Source organism: Littorina saxatilis, linkage group LG12, assembly GCF_037325665.1.
Source record: "Littorina saxatilis isolate snail1 linkage group LG12, US_GU_Lsax_2.0, whole genome shotgun sequence".
Lineage (NCBI taxonomy): Eukaryota > Metazoa > Mollusca > Gastropoda > Littorinimorpha > Littorinidae > Littorina > Littorina saxatilis.
In genome coordinates, this window is record NC_090256.1 from 35,891,529 (window position 1) to 35,909,959 (window position 18,431).

At 41.9% G+C, this 18,431-nt stretch overlaps 1 protein-coding gene across 12 annotated transcripts in view; it reads left to right on the top strand.

The window, feature by feature from the left end:
• LOC138981833 (uncharacterized) overlaps positions 1–18,431 on the top strand; it is a 110,250-nt gene that overhangs the window by 83,086 nt on the left and 8,733 nt on the right. For 4 of the 12 annotated variants that reach the window (XM_070354920.1, XM_070354925.1, XM_070354929.1 and 1 more), the window contains 7 exons: positions 6,540–6,617; positions 9,522–9,549; positions 10,779–10,831; positions 11,414–11,713; positions 12,109–12,123; positions 14,610–14,640; positions 16,886–16,970. In XM_070354920.1, coding sequence (XP_070211021.1) covers positions 6,540–6,617; positions 9,522–9,549; positions 10,779–10,831; positions 11,414–11,713; positions 12,109–12,123; positions 14,610–14,640; positions 16,886–16,961 — 581 coding nt within the window. In that variant the 3' untranslated portion in view covers positions 16,962–16,970. Of the gene's footprint in view, positions 1–6,539; positions 6,618–9,521; positions 9,550–10,778; positions 10,832–11,413; positions 11,714–12,108; positions 12,124–14,609; positions 14,641–16,885; positions 16,971–18,260; positions 18,294–18,431 lie in introns of all 12 variants that reach the window. The other 8 variants (XM_070354928.1, XM_070354933.1, XM_070354923.1 and 5 more) reach the window with 7 other exon arrangements.

An 18,431-nucleotide genomic window follows, 5' to 3' on the forward strand; every position in this document is an offset into this window, starting at 1 on the left:
TAGCACAAAGTTGAGCGACATTAGTGAGCTTGTGAAACCGATGGTCAGTTTAATCTTTGCAAAAATGTCCTTCAAGTCTGTGCTTGAAACAAGTTTTAAGGGTTCTTATAATCTTTTTTAGTCTGCTAATCTGTGTGTGTGTGTGTGTGTGTGTGTGTGTGTGTGTGTGTGTGTGTGTGTGTGTGTGTGTGTCTGTGTGTCTGTGTCTGTGTCTGTGTCTGTATGTCTGTGTGTAAGTCTGTCTATCTGTGTGTGTGAAGGGGCGTCTCATGTCGCGAATTGCCGAAGAGTGCGAAAATATGTGTATGCGCGGTTGTGTACATGCGTGCGTGCGTGTGTAAGTGCAAGCACACTAAAGAGCCAAGAAGCTCCACAATCAAATGTAGCTTTGCAATCGGTTTTAATGTGCGATCCCGCGAATCCAGGGAGTCAAATTCTTAATTTACGCCGCTCCCTACAAGACGTTAGTTTCTCCTAAACAATCACTTCAGCCAATATTGGAAAGCGGAGACTTTGTTTTTTGCCAGCAAACCGGTGATACCAACGATTTAAAAAAAACGTTTAACTTTTATCTTTTTTTCATTGCAAGCGTCTTGTTCTTGTCTTTCTGTCGGGTTAGCAGAGATGCAATTCTCGGCTTTCGGCTTAGAAATCACTTCTTTTTTGCTCACCCTCGCTCTTTGGAAATAATTGTTTTGGACGTATATTGAAAAATGTCAGTCCAATCATTTTGGTCCTGCTGTCTTTTCTCTTTTTCACTCAGTGGCGATGTTTTAGCTACGGGGTGCGCTCAAAAACAGCGCCGATGATCCTGTCTGGGCACGGTGGCTTGGCAATTTTGTGCAATCCTAATAGACGATGTTCGGAAATAACTCTGTCGGGTTCGTATGGGTTGTGGAAGAGTAAATGCCCTTGCTATTGTATGGAAAAACAATCCACAAGCCAGTCGCCAGCGAGGGGTGTGCCTGAAACAGATGGAGAAGGAGCACGTGTGGTTGGTTTGTCTCACTAAAAGCAAGGGTATTCACTCTTTGGCAATCCATACAAACCCGACAGAGTTATTTCCGGAACTCGTCTATTCTGACACGGAAGCACTTTTTCTGAATCTGATGCGAACAAACAATTCTCAGACAGAACAATACAGTAACGACAACGAAAGTGTCACAGTAACTTCGGCGTTATAATGGCTGAAGTGATAGAACAACTAGACTAATGCAGAGCTTCCACATTTTCATCGTTTTCGGTGTTTACACTGTCAGGAAAACTGCCACACAAAAATTGTTTTCACATGAGGAACTTAATAGGAAGCTAAGTTTTAGAAGCCGTTTGACAGCCCGTGTTGGCGACTAGTGTTAAAGTGTTCCAACATCTCCTACCCCCCCCCCCCCTCCCCTCCCGGTACCTCCTTGACCATCGTCAGAGGCAATGCTAACCTGCTGTGATGGCTTGACCGGGGCTGGACTAGGAAGGGTTTTTATCTTTGTTACACTCTGTGTGTGTGTGTGTGTGTGTGTGTGTGTGTGTGTGTGTGTGTGTGTGTGTGTGTGTGTGTGTGTGTGTTGTTCCAGTATCTCCTGTTTTCTCCAGAGAGTTACGAGTGACCATTAACCTTGCAGCTTGCATCGAGGTCATGTCTGTAAAATGGCTGTATCTTGTCAATTTCTGTACACGTTAGTTTGTCGGGATCTGGCGCGACATTGCGAGATAAAGGGACCCAGACACACGAGTGTGTCCTCTTCCACACGCATTGATAGAGAAATTGACAGAGAAGTGAAGAGGTCATTCTGTACAAAAACATCAACTCCAAAGACACTCTGTCTGTCAACAATTCTGTTACTGGGCTGGCATTTTCCAGAATGATAAAGTCGACATTTTGCTTTGAAAGGCTGGCTAGGGCATGAACACTCTGATTTACGAGTTTTCTAATGAGGACAATTTGTTCTTCTTTTCTTTGTCTTCGCTCTCAATCAACAACGGTTTCAAACGCAAAAACGTGCAGAATTATACGAACAGAGTTCTACCCGGTGTAAATGGTGTAACTTTTTTTCTCTGAGGGAATTAAATTGAATCTATAACGTAAAACTTTGTCTGGATTTTTCTTTCCGGCTCTGTTATTAGCTTGACATCGGAAAGTGATTTGCATAATCTATACTGGAGTCACGTGTCCTCATGCAGTGGGGCGCTTCACACTGAATGATTTATTAATAAAATACGACACCGATACATGCACATGTTGTTGGTTACCTTACGATTAATTTTCCACTGCTGATATGTCTCGACATTCTTTGTCACTTCCTCAGGAGAAATGCAGAAAAAATGACCGAATTTTGACAATGCATCATTATTCACCCTACGACGTCTTTTCAAACTCTGTTTGGCTTTTGACGTCAGATATTTCACTTCGAAAGAGCGGGTCAAAAATAGACGTCTTGAGTGTTGTTGTTTTTTTAAAAAAAAATTTATTTCGATGTCGTATGTCTTTGTTACACTCTGTGTACCAGTCTCTTTGTTTGTTGGGTTGGGTAAAGGTAGTAGGATTAAAACTCGTTTGTCGTTATACATTGTTTCGTTCCTGTGTAAATTCTCTTCCCATTTTGTCTTTAAACGTGTTTCAGTTAACGAATGGATCGTGCCAGCAGAACATGCGATCTTCCTCCGCAAATGTCGTACCCTTTTTCACACTCCTTTTCTTCCCCCAAATCGGTTAAATCTCCGCCGAGAGATTCTGGTTAGATAAGTCAGGGCAAGAGATTCTGGTTAGATAAGTTAGGGCGAGAGATTCTGGTTTTGGATGTTTGTTAGTTAGACAAGACTTATGTGGAAGCGCGACTGTCTCTCCCTCTCTCTCTCTCTCTCTCTCTCTCTCTCTCTCTCTCTCTCTCTCTCTCTCTCTCTCTCTCTCTCTCTCTCTCTCTCTCTCTCTCTCTCTCTCTCTATCTCTTTTACAAAGCGGTACTACTTTGTCTACCATTCCTTCTCCCTTGCCGAAAGTTACATTTTTTCTGGACGAGAAACTGGGGAGTGGAGGAACGCCAATAAAAAATCTGTCACAATAGCGAAGAAGAAAAAGCGGAGCTTACACTAAACCTACCCTGTGGATACTTTTGGGAACACGTCCATTTCGCCGCTATGGTACAAATGGCGGCAAGAAATGACAGCTTGATTCTCGATGGGGCCCCTAAGAATTGGCGAGCTGTGTTTGCCCTCCGCTCAAATTGTCTTTGTGGGCAATTCCCTGGGTACGATAGGGGGAGGGGGTGACGGGTGGGGTAGGGTGGGGTGGGGAGAATAGCGGAACATTCTCCCACAAAAGCCATTTTTTGTCTTTCCCTGCAAGCAAGATACAAGGAATGATAGCTACAGCTTTTGGTGACTTAGGTGGCTTTTTCTTTTCTTTCTTCTTCATTCCTTTTTACATTTAGTCAAGTTTTGACTAAATGTTTTAACATCGAGGGGGGAATCGAGACGAGGGTCGTGGTGTATGTGTGTCTGTCTGTGTGTGTGTGTGTGTGTGTAGAGCGATTCAGACTAAACTACTGGTTTTTCATTCCTTTTATTTTCCTGTGGGGAGTGGGGGGTGTGGAGGGGGTGTGTGTGAGTGTGAGGGGGGTGCTTAGTGTTGGTCTAGATCTAAAGTACTGTAAGTTTGTGTGTGTGTTCGTGCGTGCGTGCGTGTGTGTCTAGCTGTCTGTCTTTGTCTTTGTCTGATCAGTTGCAGTTGTGTGTATGTTTCAAGCATCGCTTGCTACAAGCAGCGATGTTCACTTTGTTCTGTGCCTGCAAGCTGTTCATGTTTTCTGGTCGAAATACAATCCAGAACGAATACTCTATCGAACTGATATATGCGCTGCGGAGAGATCTGTTGTAAATGTACATGTTATATGGTCTCTAACCTAAGCCAGGTATTTGTACTCTCTGTTCCACGTGATTGGTCCACTTGTGGTCACGTTATTGATACGTCATTGGTCTCATTATGTTTGTTTGTTTGTTTGTTTGTTTGTCTGCTAATGTTTGTCTGACGGTTTGGTTTAAACAATGTTTTATTGGTGATTTACATGTTCATGAGATTTACAGTGTCATCATGTGAACACGGTTTCCCGGCCGTGCGTCCGTCCGCATGAGGAGTTTCTGATCATCTGGTTGTTGGTTCTTTGTTTCTAGTCTGCTTTTGAAACGTCCCTAAGATCATATATGCTTCACTAACAAAGCTAATTGTCTCATGCAATATTCTGCAATAACAAAGGTTATTATTTTGTCCCACCCTGTATGTTTTACTAACAAAGGTCATTTGTCCCACCCAGTAGGCCTATGCTGAAAAAAGGTCATTTGTCCCACCCAGTAGGCCTATGCTGAAAAAAGATCATTTGTCCCGACCAATATGCTGAACGAACAAAGGTCATTGGTTTCAACCACGCCGCAGAATTAGAAAGAAAAAGAGGGAAATGAAAAAAAGGTTTGTTTTAAATTTTGAAGATTGAACTGTTTAAATAAAAAGGAAATGCTTTGATGGAGATGAATTATTGTTGTTGAAACAATCGACAAGGCACAAGGTACAAAACCGCGTGATTTCTTTGAGTCATTACCTCGCCGGCATTTTGCAAGCGAGTTTCATCGACGATTTTGAGATAAGTTCATTATTTGTATCACAAGTGTTTTTCTGTCTGTCTTCAAAAATGACCACTGGGTCGACGTACTGCAAATGTAACGTTTTGTTTCATCCATAATTAAACGTTCCAATAATTTACAATTCTTGATTTTGGATTTTGAATTTTGGAACGTCGTTAGCAGTCTATCCGTTTTGGGATTCCTTTGAGTCCGTGTCTTGTGTGCAGGCAAACACCGAAACTAGCTCTGATTATAAACGATAGCTTGACATCAAAATAAAAACTACAACTCATACGCTCACACAAATGAAATAGGCGACAAAGGCGACCACCACCCCCACCAACATTGTCCCCACGTTATACACAGTGATAAAAAGTACGGGAGGCGTGTAAATGTCAGAAGAGCACTCCAGGGAACAGTGGACAAACACATCAATTTTGCATGCAGACGACTCTCAGTGTGAACATTTTCAATGGCGTAGTTGAACCTTTTGTGGAGTCTCGATTCCTGAACATTTTTGACGCCGGTCATAAATAAATCAGAGCCACTTTGTGTGATGTACTTTTTCATCTTCTGAGTCACTTTGTCTGTGAGAGCGTCACTTCTGTCAGTCGTGAACTGTCCTGGTGTGAACAGATATATATTTGTGTGTGTTTGTGTGTCTGTGTGTGTCTTTGTTAATTCGACGAAAAAGGCGTCAATTTTGTCTGGCAGGGGGCAGTTAGAACACTGTTATGGGTCGGGATAAAATGTACATGTCTGACATTCTTGTCTTATGCACTCTTAGTGCTTTCTTTCGGTGTTTGTGTTTATTGGTCTTGTTGGCCATTTGTATGCAACAGGTGATGATTGTGTGGGTTTGTCGGTCGCCATGGGAGTCAGTGCAAAAGTAAAATATGCAACATTTGTCTCAGTACTCTGATGGCACGTTCTTGAAAGCGTGAGTCAGGAAATCTTTGTAGCTGCCATATTCCTACAGTTTCAGTGTTGTTGTTGTTGTTGCTGTTGTTGTTGTTGTTGTTGTTGTTCTTGTTGTTCTTGTTACTTCACAAGCAAAGCCATTTGGATCATGTGTGTGTCAGTCTGTTCGTCTGTACGTCTGTCTGTCTGTCTGTCTGTCTGCCTGTCTGGCATTTCCTCCGTTAGATCTGTCTGTCGTCATGTCTGACCGTCCTTACGTTTGGTTTCTTCGTCCATCTGTCTATCTGCCTGTCTGTGTGTCTGTCTGTCTGTATGTATGTCTGTCTGTATGTATGTCTGTCTGTCTGTCTGTCTGTCTGTATTCTGTTTCTTTGTCTCTGAAGTCGCGCAGAGTGTAAATGTGTACAAAAAAGCCCAAATCATGTTTGCATCAAACGCACGCGTTATGTCCATGTGTTTATTTGTGATGTTTGGGCTACCTTTATGGAAATGAACGTGTACGTGTGGATATGTGTACAATTATTTTGATGTTTCATCAGCACGACTTTAGAATGGAGTTGGGTTAAGAATATAAACATGAAAGATTTGGAAGCACTCAAGTGAACCCGTTCAACTTGAATGGTTCCCGTTAATGAGAAACCTTTGTTTAATTCCCATAAAGAAGAAATGTTCCTTTGAATTAACAGGAAATCTGATTTCAAATGTACTACAACATTACTTCGTATTAAAAGAAATGTCGCTTTTTTTGCTTTCCTTTGCTAGGCCAAGTAGGGTGTGTCAATTAAGTTTATTTTCGGTATCATAAGTGTTTCAATGTATGTCCACTTTAAAAGACGCTTGGTCGAAGATCAGTGACCGTTTTGTTTTGTCACTATTAAACGTTCCTAGAACTTGGGTTTGTTTTATTCTAAGAAGTGTGTGTCTTTTCTCTTCGAGAGAAAAAAACACCAGTAATTAAGCCTGTTAACACTGATTGTGACGAGACGTTATGACGTGTTGTATGTGACGAACAGCAGTGCTGTCGGCGAACCAGTGGCGCGACTTGTATAACCGTATACAGCAAGAGGCGAAGTCTCCTGGCTTTCCTCTGGGTAAGGCCTACATGTTGTTTGGTGCCTGAGCTCTTGTCTCCCCTGTCTTCTCCGTGGATTGGTGTCATTGACATTGTCTGCAAGACAACCTCTTCTTGTTGTTTTACTTCATATTCGGCTGTTCTCCTCCGTTGTTGGTTCAACTGTGTCAGTATCTGAAAAAAAAACCAAATCTAGTGTTTTTCCTTTTCTACTCCGTGTGTTTCACCGTTTTTGGTTTCGTTGTTTGCTGTTTAGTCGAATTGAAAGTATTCACCATAGAATGTTCTTCTTCTAGTCTTCTTGTTGTTTTACTTAAAATGCGGCTGTTCTCTTCCGTTATTGGTTCAACTGTGTCAGTATTTAGAGAGAGAAAAAACATATCTTGTGTTTTTCCCCTTTCTGCTCCGTGTGTTTCATCGTTGATGGTTTCGTTGTTTTCTGTTTGGTCGAAGTGAAAGTATTCACCATTGAATGTTGAACTGATTTTTGTGTTGGTTTGCCATGTGGACATCTTTACCAAGTTGTTATTTGCTTATATTTTTTCCCCATTGTGGTTGATTCATCTGTGTTGTAAAAACTGTGCTGGTTGATTTGTGTCATGGCAATATATTTCTGCTGGAGCGAATCTTGCGTTTTGAATAATTATTTCCTATAACTAGTTTCCGCTTTTTTGGTGTTCGGTCTTAGAAATGAAGTGTTACCAGTGTTGTCTGCACTTGACCTTCTGTCTTTTTTATATTGTCATTCTGACTTGAAAGAGGGGGGGGGGGGGAGCGGCGGGGCTGCTGCGGATGTTCATCAAGGTAACGGTTTAACTGTTGTGACCTGTGACGTGTTTCTTGTTGCCTGGAACAAAATATAATAAAATAAAATAAAATGAAATAAAAACCATCCCACTCCATCGCAGCTTCCGCTTTGGAAAATCGTCTTTATTTTGCTGTTGTGTTCCTTTTTTTTCTTGTTTCGTTTTTTTTTTTCTTGTTTCGTTTTTTTTTTTCTTGTTTCGTTTTTTTTTTTTTTACATTTATGGTGTTGTTGAAGCCATCAACACAACAGTTGTCTAGAAAAGCCAAGCTGACTGTTTTAAAAAGTAAATTTGATTTTTAGCTCGCATGGGTTCAGCTGGGATATGTACGCACAAGTTCAGATTTTCTGCGTCACACGCTTGGTTCCAAATGAATACAATGCCCTACCTCATCAAACAGAATAGACATCGATGACAGCAGGCAAACTACAGAAGGCTTTTCCCCTTGTGTTCTGGTTTTATGGCAGAAAGTTTGTAATTGTGCATGCACACTCCTGCTGTCTCCGTGTTGATGTCCCGCTGGGACCATCCCTATCTCTTTGTCACACCAAACTATGGCATGGTAAATTTTTCATAATCTTGTAAAAAAAAAAAAACGCTTGTTAAATTTCTCATAATCTTGTAAATACGCTTGTTAAATTTCTCATAATCTTGTCAAACCGATGTTAAATTTCTCATAAACTTGTAAAACGTAATCTCTGTACCAAAGAGAGTTCTGCTAAGCTCCATAGTGCTAAGTCTCATTTGCTAATAACTCGATCAGAATCTGATTGACAGTGTGCAGTTGAGCGAGAGTGAAATGGGGACCATGTATGCAATATTCACACACAAATGTTGATTGTAGTACAGTTGAATAACTTCAGCTTTGTTCTACGTAGTACGGACTGATTGTTGTTGTTTTAATCCGTCATGATTATAAATGAGATGATCGTTGTATCCACAGTGGCTGTCATGTCTGTTACTGTCGTTCGCACCCTTCTCGTTTTTACTCTAATTTTCAGTGAAATGGTTCATCAAATATTGTTGTCCTTTTCAAAGAAATGATTCCTCCAATATATTTGTCTTTCTGAAGCATGTATATTTGTATTTTTTTGTATATCTTTTACGACATTAATTGCTGTCTGTCTGTCTGTCTGTCTGTCTGTCTGTATCTTTCTCTCTCCCTCTCTGTCTCTCTTTGTCCCTGTCTCTCTCTTTGTCTCTGTCTCTCTCTTTGTCTCTGTCTCTCTTTGTCTCTGTCTCTCCTTGTGTCTCTGTCTCTCTCTTTGTCTCTCTCTTTGTCTCTGTCTCTCTCTTTGTCTCTGTCTCTCTCTTTGTCTCTGTCTCTCTCTTTGTCTCTGTCTCTCTTTGTGTCTCTGTCTCTCTTTGTGTCTCTCTGTCTCTGTGTGAGTCTTTCTCTGTCTGTCTGTCTGTCTGTCTCCATGTCTCTCTCTCTGTCTCTGTCTCTGTCTCTCTCTCTCTCTCTCTCTCTCTCTCTATCACACATACACACACACACACACACACACACGCACGCACGCACGCACGCACGCACACACGCACGCACACACACACACACACACACGTACACACACACACACACACACACACATACACACACACAACACGAAGAGCAAGACAACTGTAATGCATCAGGCAGACAATGGTCTGTGACCGTCCAGTTAATCACTCGCCATTAGCCTTGCAGGGTGAACCTTTTCGCACAATCTGCTACACATGCAATGACGTAAAAGCAAAGGCGTATTTGCTTGCTTTTATTGGGTGTTTGGTTTTGCAATGTTGAATTTCATTTACATCGTAACATTTACTTTCTGAGAAACATTATTTTTGTCTCTGTCTTCTGTGAATTGTACTTGGACAAAGATACAAACGCTGTTTTTATCCCCCCTCTCTCTCTCTCTCTCTGTCTCGCTCTCTCTCTCTCTCTCTCTCTCTCTCTCTCTCTCTCTCTCTGTCTGTATGTCTGTCTGTCTGTCTGTCTGTCTGTCTGTCTCTCTCTCTCTCTCTCTCTCTCTCTCTCTCTTTCTCTCTCTCTCTCTTCTGACTTAGTCGCTCTCCCCATCTCTCTCTGTTTTATGTTACTAGTTGATTTCTCATACCTCTTTTTTTTGTTGCAGCATATGTCTGTTGCAATCAACCACCAACGTGAGTATTCACTTTCATTTTGTCTTCTTTCTGGCCATCTCTCTCTCTCTCTCTCTCTCTCTCTCTCTCTCTCTCTCTCTCTCTCTCTCTCTCTCTCTCTCTCTCTCTCTCTCTCTCTCTCTCTCTCTCTCTCTCTCTCTCTCTCTCTTTGCATAAAGTTACATTCGAAATTACGAAACAAACAGACGCGTCATTTAACATGGTTTTCTAACTTGACGTAAGATTCTACTGTCTATAGTTGTTGACCACACGACTCATAGTTTACGTGAAGAGAGCAGTAGTAATTTGCTGTCTGGGAGACTCATACTGTTAACTGTTTGCAGAGTATCTTATTGTACCCATTCTGGTAAATTTTTGCAGAGTATCATATTGTACTCATTCTGGTAACTGTTTGCAGAGTATCTGAGTGTACTCATTCTGGTGACTGTTGGCAGAGTATCTTATTGTACTCATTCTGGTAGGGCCTAACTGTTTGCAGAGTATATACTCATTCTGGTAACTGTTTGCAGAGTATCTGAGCGTACTCATTCTGGTAACTGTTTGCAGAGTATCTTATTATACTCATTTTTGGCTCACGTAAGTGTAGCCTATGCGATGATAAACTTTGTCTGTCTGTGCGTGCGTGCGTGCGTGCGTGCGTGCGTGCGTGCGTGCGTGCGTGTGTGTGTGATAGAAACTTTAACATTTCCGAGTCTATGGATAAAGCTCGCATAAGAAGATTACGTCTCGGTCAAAAGTGTTTGACGTGTGTGATAGAAACTATTTGAAGACGTCACATTATGACGTAAGAGGGTTAGACGTCACGCAAAGGAATTACTGAAAGTCTCGGTCATTGTTATTGTGAGCGGGCCGAGACTAATTGGCAGATCCAGGGTCTCGCTTTCTTGCACAGTTTCACCTATGCTTACTGTGTGTGTGTGTGTGTGTGTGTGTGTGTGTGTGTGTGTGTGTGTGTGTGTGTGTACTATGTGTGACGGAGTGATTGAGTTTGTGTTACTGTTTGTCGATTTCTTACGTGAGCCTTGAAGGCTTCGCCTCTTGTTGTAACTGTTTGCAGGGTATCTTCTGGTCTCGTTGACTCATTCTTTCTGTGTTTAACTTCCTACGGCCTTTTCCCGAGACAGTTTACCCCAAAGAGATGAGTTTGCACGGACCGAATCCTCTTGAATCTCCTATCATACTGCGCGTGTTCCATCCTCTATCTGACCATCTTTTTTTCTGTTGGACAGGCCACTCCCGAGGAAGCCCCGCAGCGGATTTGCCCCTCTGATGTCCAAGAGAGGTAAGAGTTCTCTTCTGCATTCGATTTTCCGCTTGTAGGGTGTGGGGGGGGGGGGGGGGGGGGGAGTAGCTAAAAGAAATTTCCTTTTATTTTCGAAATCCAAAAACAGATAGGCTGCTAACGTTTCGAATCAAGAATTAAAAAAATACGAATGGAAAGGTAATGGAACGTTTTAATTTAACCCAAAAAATAGACATTCACGGGTACATCGACTTCATTTTCTTCATAATGGAAAGACAGATTAATGAAGTGAACACTTATCTCACAAAACGTTGATTCTGTTCAGTCTCAGAGCCATAAATAATCTGGATCTAGATCTGGATGCCCACTGGATGTAGTTCATTGGGATTTCGTCACCGGAGCCGATATCGGCTATTACGTGACGGGTGGTGTGCGCATCGCCATTTAAATCAAAGAAACTTCTTCATATATATATATGGTCGTAGATGTTTGGCCACATAAAAAAATGACTATATAATAATTTATTTGTATGTCTGTCCACTGTAAATAACATTGGTTCGACGATTTCAAGTATTGGTTGTTGATAACTTGTGATTGACAATGCACTCGTGACTCCCCCAGGAGACCAGTACACACTGCTGAAGAGATTCTACGACGACTTCGGACACCAAGCTCAGCAGCCTGACACGGGGAGAACAACGGATGAGGATGACGCCATCTTGTCAGCAGACATCGCCGCTCTAGCACTGACCGGCAGCAACTCCAGGAGTGTGTCCAGAGCCTCCAGACAAGACTCGTTGCTGCGTCGTCTGCTGGACGGAGCGCGGACGCGGTCAGTGCTGGAGAGTCTGACTCGGGACGGGGGGGATGGCGACTCTATGGGGATGTATGACTACCCCGAGAAACGCGGAACATTCGTTCGTGAGTAGTCTTTTTGATGTTGAAGAGAGAGAGAGAGAGAGAGAGAGAGAGAGAGAGAGAGAGAGAGAGAGAGAGAGAGAGAGAGAGTAGGGGTTTGGGGAGAGAGAGGGCGTGAGAGAGTGGTGGGGGGGGGGGGAGAGGGAGGGGGAAGAAAGGGAGAGGGAGAAAGAGAGGGAGATCGCGTGAGAGAGAGGGGGGAGAAAGGGAGAGGGAGACAGAGAAGGAGAGCGCAACTCTTCTAGTCTGTGTACATGTAATAGAACACATTGATAGCAAACACGCGTGGGGTGGTGGCTTTCAAGTTATGAGTAAAGCAGACAACGTTGTTGTTTGACGAACTGTTGATAAACACGCCAAGTTGTCCACGATCTTTGTCTCACTGTTTTTGCGAACAGGTCCAGCCAAAAAAGGTGAATTTTCTTCCTCCTCTTTCCTTTTTTTTTTTTGGTCGTCAGTTTCCGACCAAACCTTTTTATAGTGCTATTACTTGGACACAAACCAATGCATAAGTAGTGTGGCGGCATTATATACCGAGTGCCAAGTGTTTTTTTTAAAAATTTATTTTTTGTATTGTTGAGGTAAAGACGAAAAAACTATGTCGGGTTTTTATGGGTTGTAAAAGAATGAATACTCTTGCTTTTGTTGAGGCAAACGTTCTCACGTGACATTATAGGCCAGTCACTAGCGAGGGGGGGGGGGGGGTGAGGGGGTCTGACACACCGCGTGGACAAGGAACACGTATTGAAAGCTTGCCCTCCTCCGAAAGCGGCGTATGGCTGCCTTAATGGCGGGGTAAAAACGGTCATACACGTAAAATTCCACTCGTGTAAAAACACGAGTGTACGGGGGGAGTTTCAGCCCACGAACGCAGAAGAAGAAGAAGAAGAAGAAGAAGAAGAAGAAGAAGAAGAAGAAGAAGAAGAAGAAGAAGAAGAAGAAAGCTTGCCTCACTTGAAAGCAAGAGAGTCACTCTTCCATAACCCGTACAAACCCGTCAGAGTTATTTCCGAACGTTGTCTATTGACTCAACAACAACACACACACACAAAACAAGAAAACAAAAATTCCACTCGACACACCGGAGTTCGCCTATCCTTGGCATTCGATGTCATTAATCCAACAAAATGCCAAGGATATTCGCCTATGTAGGAGTTTGACATGTGTGTCACTTACGAAATGAATTACACATTAAATCTCAATCTGCACAGAAAGCAGCCAGGCTGTTTCTTTTCGCCATGTGTTTAAGTTTAAGGATTATGTTATCCCGTATAAAAGCCTGGGTAGGTCTGTGACTTTGACCAAGACTATCGCCTGCGTGTGATGGAAAGCACCTTGAGTGGAACTCTTCTGATGAGAATGCGTGTTCTAGCTGATTGGTTTCTTTTCGTGGTTATGACAAGAGACATACACATAATCCTAGCTAGAAAACGTTATTATGTCAAGTGGGGTCATTTATATGTGGCGTACATGCGCACATACATCTTAACTCTAAATAGGGAAACAGACATTGTGTTCTTTGTTTTATGACGTGGAGATTATCTTCCCCTTGAAATATTCAGGAGAAAATAAGATACGATGCGTTCTGTGTGTGTGTGTGTGTGTGTGTGTGTGTGTGTGTGTGTGTGTGTGTGTGTGCGTGTGTGTGTGTGAAAGCTGCAATCAGTTGCTTCTACTCTTCGATCACTTGTTTTCCTTTTATCTTTTATCCAACATAATGTCTTTACAATGCATGGTACGGTTGTTTTATAAATTGATTAACAATTAATTGAAGACTTGCGTGAACATATGTTCTGTGTTATGCATGGGCAACTAATGAAAATATGACTTCTTTTAGAAGTTTAATTTCTTTGTCTTTAACTTTTGTGGGTGTGTGATTTGACAACAGTAGTGCGTGGAGCTTTCTCAGCAATTCTTCTTCTTCCTTTTCTTCTTGTTCTTTTTCTTCCTTTTCTTCTTGTTCTTCCTTTTCTTCTTCTTGTTCTTCTTCCTTCTTGTTCTTCTTCCTTCTTGTTCTTCTTCCTTCTTGTTCTTCCTTTTCTTCTTGTTCTTTTTCTTCCTTTTCTTCTTGTTCTTGTTCTTCCTTTTCTTCTTGTTCTTTTTCTTCTTCCTTCTTGTTCTTCTTCTTGTTCTTCCTTTTCTTCTTGTTCTTCCTTTTCTTCTTGTTCTTTTTCTTCCTTCTTCTTCTTGTTCTTCTTCCTTCTTGTTCTTCTTCTTGTTCTTCCTTTTCTTCTTGTTCTTGTTCTTCCTTCTTCTTCTTCTTTTTCTTCTTCTTCTTCTTCCTTCTTCTTCTTCTTCCTTCTTCTTGTTCTTCCTTCTTCTTGTTCTTCCTTCTTCTTCTTGTTCTTCCTTCTTCTTCTTCTTCTTGTTCTTGTTCTAAGTACTTCTATTTCTTCTTATTATTATTATTTTATTTCGTTTTAAAGTAAGCTCTTTAATTTCTACATTTTTTGACTTGCATGTAAAAGGGTAAAGTATGCTCAAGATAAGTAAAATAACTGATTAATAAGATCACAAAATGAATCTTTGGAGTCGAAAACGGTGATTATCGAGAGTTTTTCTTGCAGTATTTTGCACGTGAATTTCTTATATTCGTGTGCGCGGGACGGTTTGAATGGGGGGAGGGAGGGGGGGGGGGGGTGCGCAACCATTTGTTCCCAATGTTGTACATAACTTACCTGTTCTTGTTCTCAATAACTGTCCCACACCATTTTTTGTCCATGTGAACCAACTGTCATGTTGGTAGCCATTTGTTACTATGGGAACCATTGTCATGTTTGTAGCCATTTGTTACTATTGGAACCATTGTCATGTTGGTAACTATTTGTTGCCATGGTAGCCATGTGTGATGCTGTGCCTGACTAACCTGTTCTTGTTCTCACACGCTGTCCCACACCAGAGGCACCAGGCTCGCCAGGTGGCGCTAACTTGTACGTAACGGTGTGCACGACACTCGTCTCTTGTTTAGCGCCGTGTTGTCACGGTGTAGCGTTTCTTGTTGTCCTCAGTGTATTTCGTGCGCGACGTGTGATGTGAGGTGTGACGTATGTGTTTGTGCTTTTGTGTGTGGCAAAATCAGAGGCTGTTTGGAAATAACTCTGTCGGGTTGTGAAAGAGTGAATACTCTTGTTTTTAATGAGTCAAACTTTCCCAAGTGACATTTTAGGCGGCCTACCACTGGCAAGGAGTGTTTCTGAAACACGTGCACAAAAAAGCTTGCCTCACTAAAAGCAAGATTGTTCACTCTAATACAACCCGTGCAGACCCGAAAGAGTTATTTTCGGAGTTCGTATATGTACGTTTTCGTGTATCGTGTGGCAGTCTATATACATACATTTTTGAAAAAGTGAACTCGGCGGAAAAATAAAAGTGTAGATCGTAGAATCAGAGACGATTTTATAACTTTCAAAATTCCATAGCCATTTACTTCCACACATTTTTTTTTGCACATGTGTGCAGTGTGATAAATGATTGGAAGTTAATGTACGACGGGCGCTGTGGCGGGGTGGTAAGACGTCGGCCTCTTAATCGGAAGGTCGAGGGTTCGAATCCCGGCCGTGGCCGCCTGGTGGGTTAAGTGTGGATCTCCCAGGTCAACTTATGTGCAGACCTGCTAGTGGCTTATCCCCCTTCGTGTGTACACGCAAGCAAAAGACCAAGTGCGCACGGAAAAGATCCTGTAATCCATGTCAGAGTTCGGTGGGTTATAGAAACACGAAAATACCCAGCATGCTTCCTCCGAAAGCGGCGTATGGCTGCCTAAATGGCGGGGTAAAAACGGTCATACACGTAAAATTCCACTCGTGCAAAAACACGAGTGTAGGCCTACGTGAGAGTTTCAGCCGACGAACGCAGAAGAAGAAGAAGAAGAAGTTAATGTGCATTATACATTTTATTGACAATACAAAAGGATGCCGAGATTCCATAACAGTACAGAGCCATGTAATCAGTGAGAATGAGATAGTTATAACCATTATTTGTCAGTAGTTTCTTCATTGTTTATTCCTTTTGTGAATCTTATTTGTGTGCAACAGTATATATATATAGCAGTATATAGCGTGCACTTTGGTGTGTCAATGTGTGTGTGTACATGTTGGTGTGCAGTCGACATATAACCTGTCTTTGTGTAGTGCTCACTTGCCACAAAATGTGTTTAACCTGCATACAATGTGTGTGACATTTTATGTTTCCATAATGTTGTTTTAGCCATACTAATGCATTCAAAGCAAGCTACCAGAAGGGACTGGTATGCCATCAACATATCTATCTACATCATCTAACATAATATGTCAAAGTACCTTTGTCTGTATTTCTGGTTATACTTTATAAGATGTTTGGTGCCTTGTCATTTGTCAGACGAGCTTATTTTGTCGGTCCGAGGGGAGCATATCGTCTTCTGTTTCATCGGCTTTATTTGACAGAGGCCGAACTGAGGCCGAGGTAACAGAAGGCGATATGCTCCCCGAAGACCGACAAAAAAGGCTGCCAACAATCATCGTATTTGTCATCATTATGATAGTGCAAAAGTACATTCACAATCATGTTGTAAAACCAGTTTTTAAAATACAAGTTCGGGGCCCTAAAGCGCGTCAGAAGTACAAGCGATCACGTCAGTTGGTACTTCATCAGGTCAGTGTGTAGGTCAGTGGGTAGTTCGTCTGACTCAACGCCAATGTAAATCCGCATGTTCTGTCCCTGTGTATGGCGATCGGATTATGTATGATGACCAGAGACCCCATGTGCTTGCATACGGACATTAAAGATGCCAAGTTGACAGCGAATGATTCTGAGGGCTGGGATAAGAAGATAGTGTGCAAGAAGGAATACAATAGGTAGCGCGACAGCGGCTCCCTGTTATTTCCAGTTGAAATTTCCATCAGAGAATTGCCCACGAACTTATTGTTATTTACACTAAAGTTCAAGATTACCTGTTGCAACAGAATAATATAACCAAAAACAAACACCGCGCTGCTTACGTTTATGTTTCATTCCGGCCACTGAGCCGCAAAACGGTGATCTCCTTAAGTGGAGAGTCAACAAGGGGAGACAAGCCATTGTTGCATTGTACCAAAAATGGCTGCTAAATGGTACTTCCACATGCAAGCACGAGTACCAACTCGCGTTGGTGCACACATTACGCCATTAATACGTCCCTTACTGCGTGTATCTGTTCAGGGCCTCCTGCCAAAACAACTGTAGGAATTGCTATCGCTCCCCTAGGAATTCCGCTGTTTGGCTATGTCCGTCATAAATGGCCAAGGTAACTCAAACGTACCATTTCTGGTCGCTGGTAATTCTCTGCTACAGCTCAAAACTCTTCTTCGTAAGCTAAGACAAAAGAAGAACAATATAAAGACAATCCCAGTTATGACGGCTTTGTATGTCCTGTCCAGTGAATGAATAACTCCGTTGCTTTTTACTTTACCTTCCCTCTCTTCCTTTTTCTTGCCCCTCTTCTCTTCCGTTTTTACATTTAGTCAAGTTTTGACTAAATGTTTTAACATAGAGGGGGGAATCGAGACGAGGGTCGTGGTGTATGTGTGTGTGTGTGTGTGTGTGTGTGTGTGTGTGTGTGTGTGTGTGTCTGTGTGTCTGTGTGTCTGTCTGTGCGTGTGTGTGTGTGTGTAGAGCGATTCAGACTAAACTACTGGACCGATCTTTATGAAATTTGACATGAGAGTTCCTGGGAATGATATCCCTGGACGTTTTTTTTTCCTTTTTTCGATAAATACCTTTGATGACGTCATATCCGGCTTTTTGTAAAAGTTGAGGCGGCACTGTCACACCCTCATTTTTCAATCAAATGGATTGAAATTTTGGCCAAGCAATCTTCGACAAAGGCCGGACTTTGGTATTGCATTTCAGCTTGGTGGTTTAAAAACTAATAAATGAGTTTGGTCATTAAAAATCGGAAACTTGTAATTAAAATTATTTTTTATTAAACGATCCAAAAATAATTTCATCTTATTCTTCGTCATTTTCTGATTCCAAAAACATAATACATATGTTATATTTGGATTACAAACAAGCTCTGAAAATTAAAAATATGAAAATTATGATTAAAACTAATTTTCCGAAATCGATTTAAAATCAATTTCATCTTATTCCTTGTCGGTCCCTGATTCCAAAAACATATAGATATGATATGTTTGGATTAAAAACAAACTCAGTAAGCTAAAAAGAATAGACATACAGAAAAGCGTGTTATCCTGCTCAGCGCGACCACTACCGCACTATTCTGCATGGCTTGTCGATTTCACTGCCTTTGCCACGAGCGGTGGACTGACGAAACTACGAGTATGTGGTCTTGGTGAAAAAAAGCAGTGCGTTCAGTTTCATTCTGTGAGTTCGACAGCTTGACTAAATGTTGTTATTTCGCCTTACGCGACTTGTCTTCTTGTTCCCGTCGGCCGCTACCTCGCTCACTTTCCCTCCCCCTCCCCTTCTCTCGGTCTTTCCCTCTCTTTCGATGTCTTTCTTCCCCTCTTCGACTCATTCAGTGTTGTCGGATGTCCTTTATGAGACGGTGTGCCTCCTGTTTATTTTTAAGCCCCATGTACATGGACTGACTTAAAGGAAACGGGTAAGACTTGTGGTGAGGCGAGATCAAGGAAAGAAAATTTCCCTTACAGAGTTTTCACCCGTTTTATGTCGTTGGAAAACATCAAACACAAATCGATTGCTAACGTTTCAGGATCAAGACTCAAAACAAACACAAACA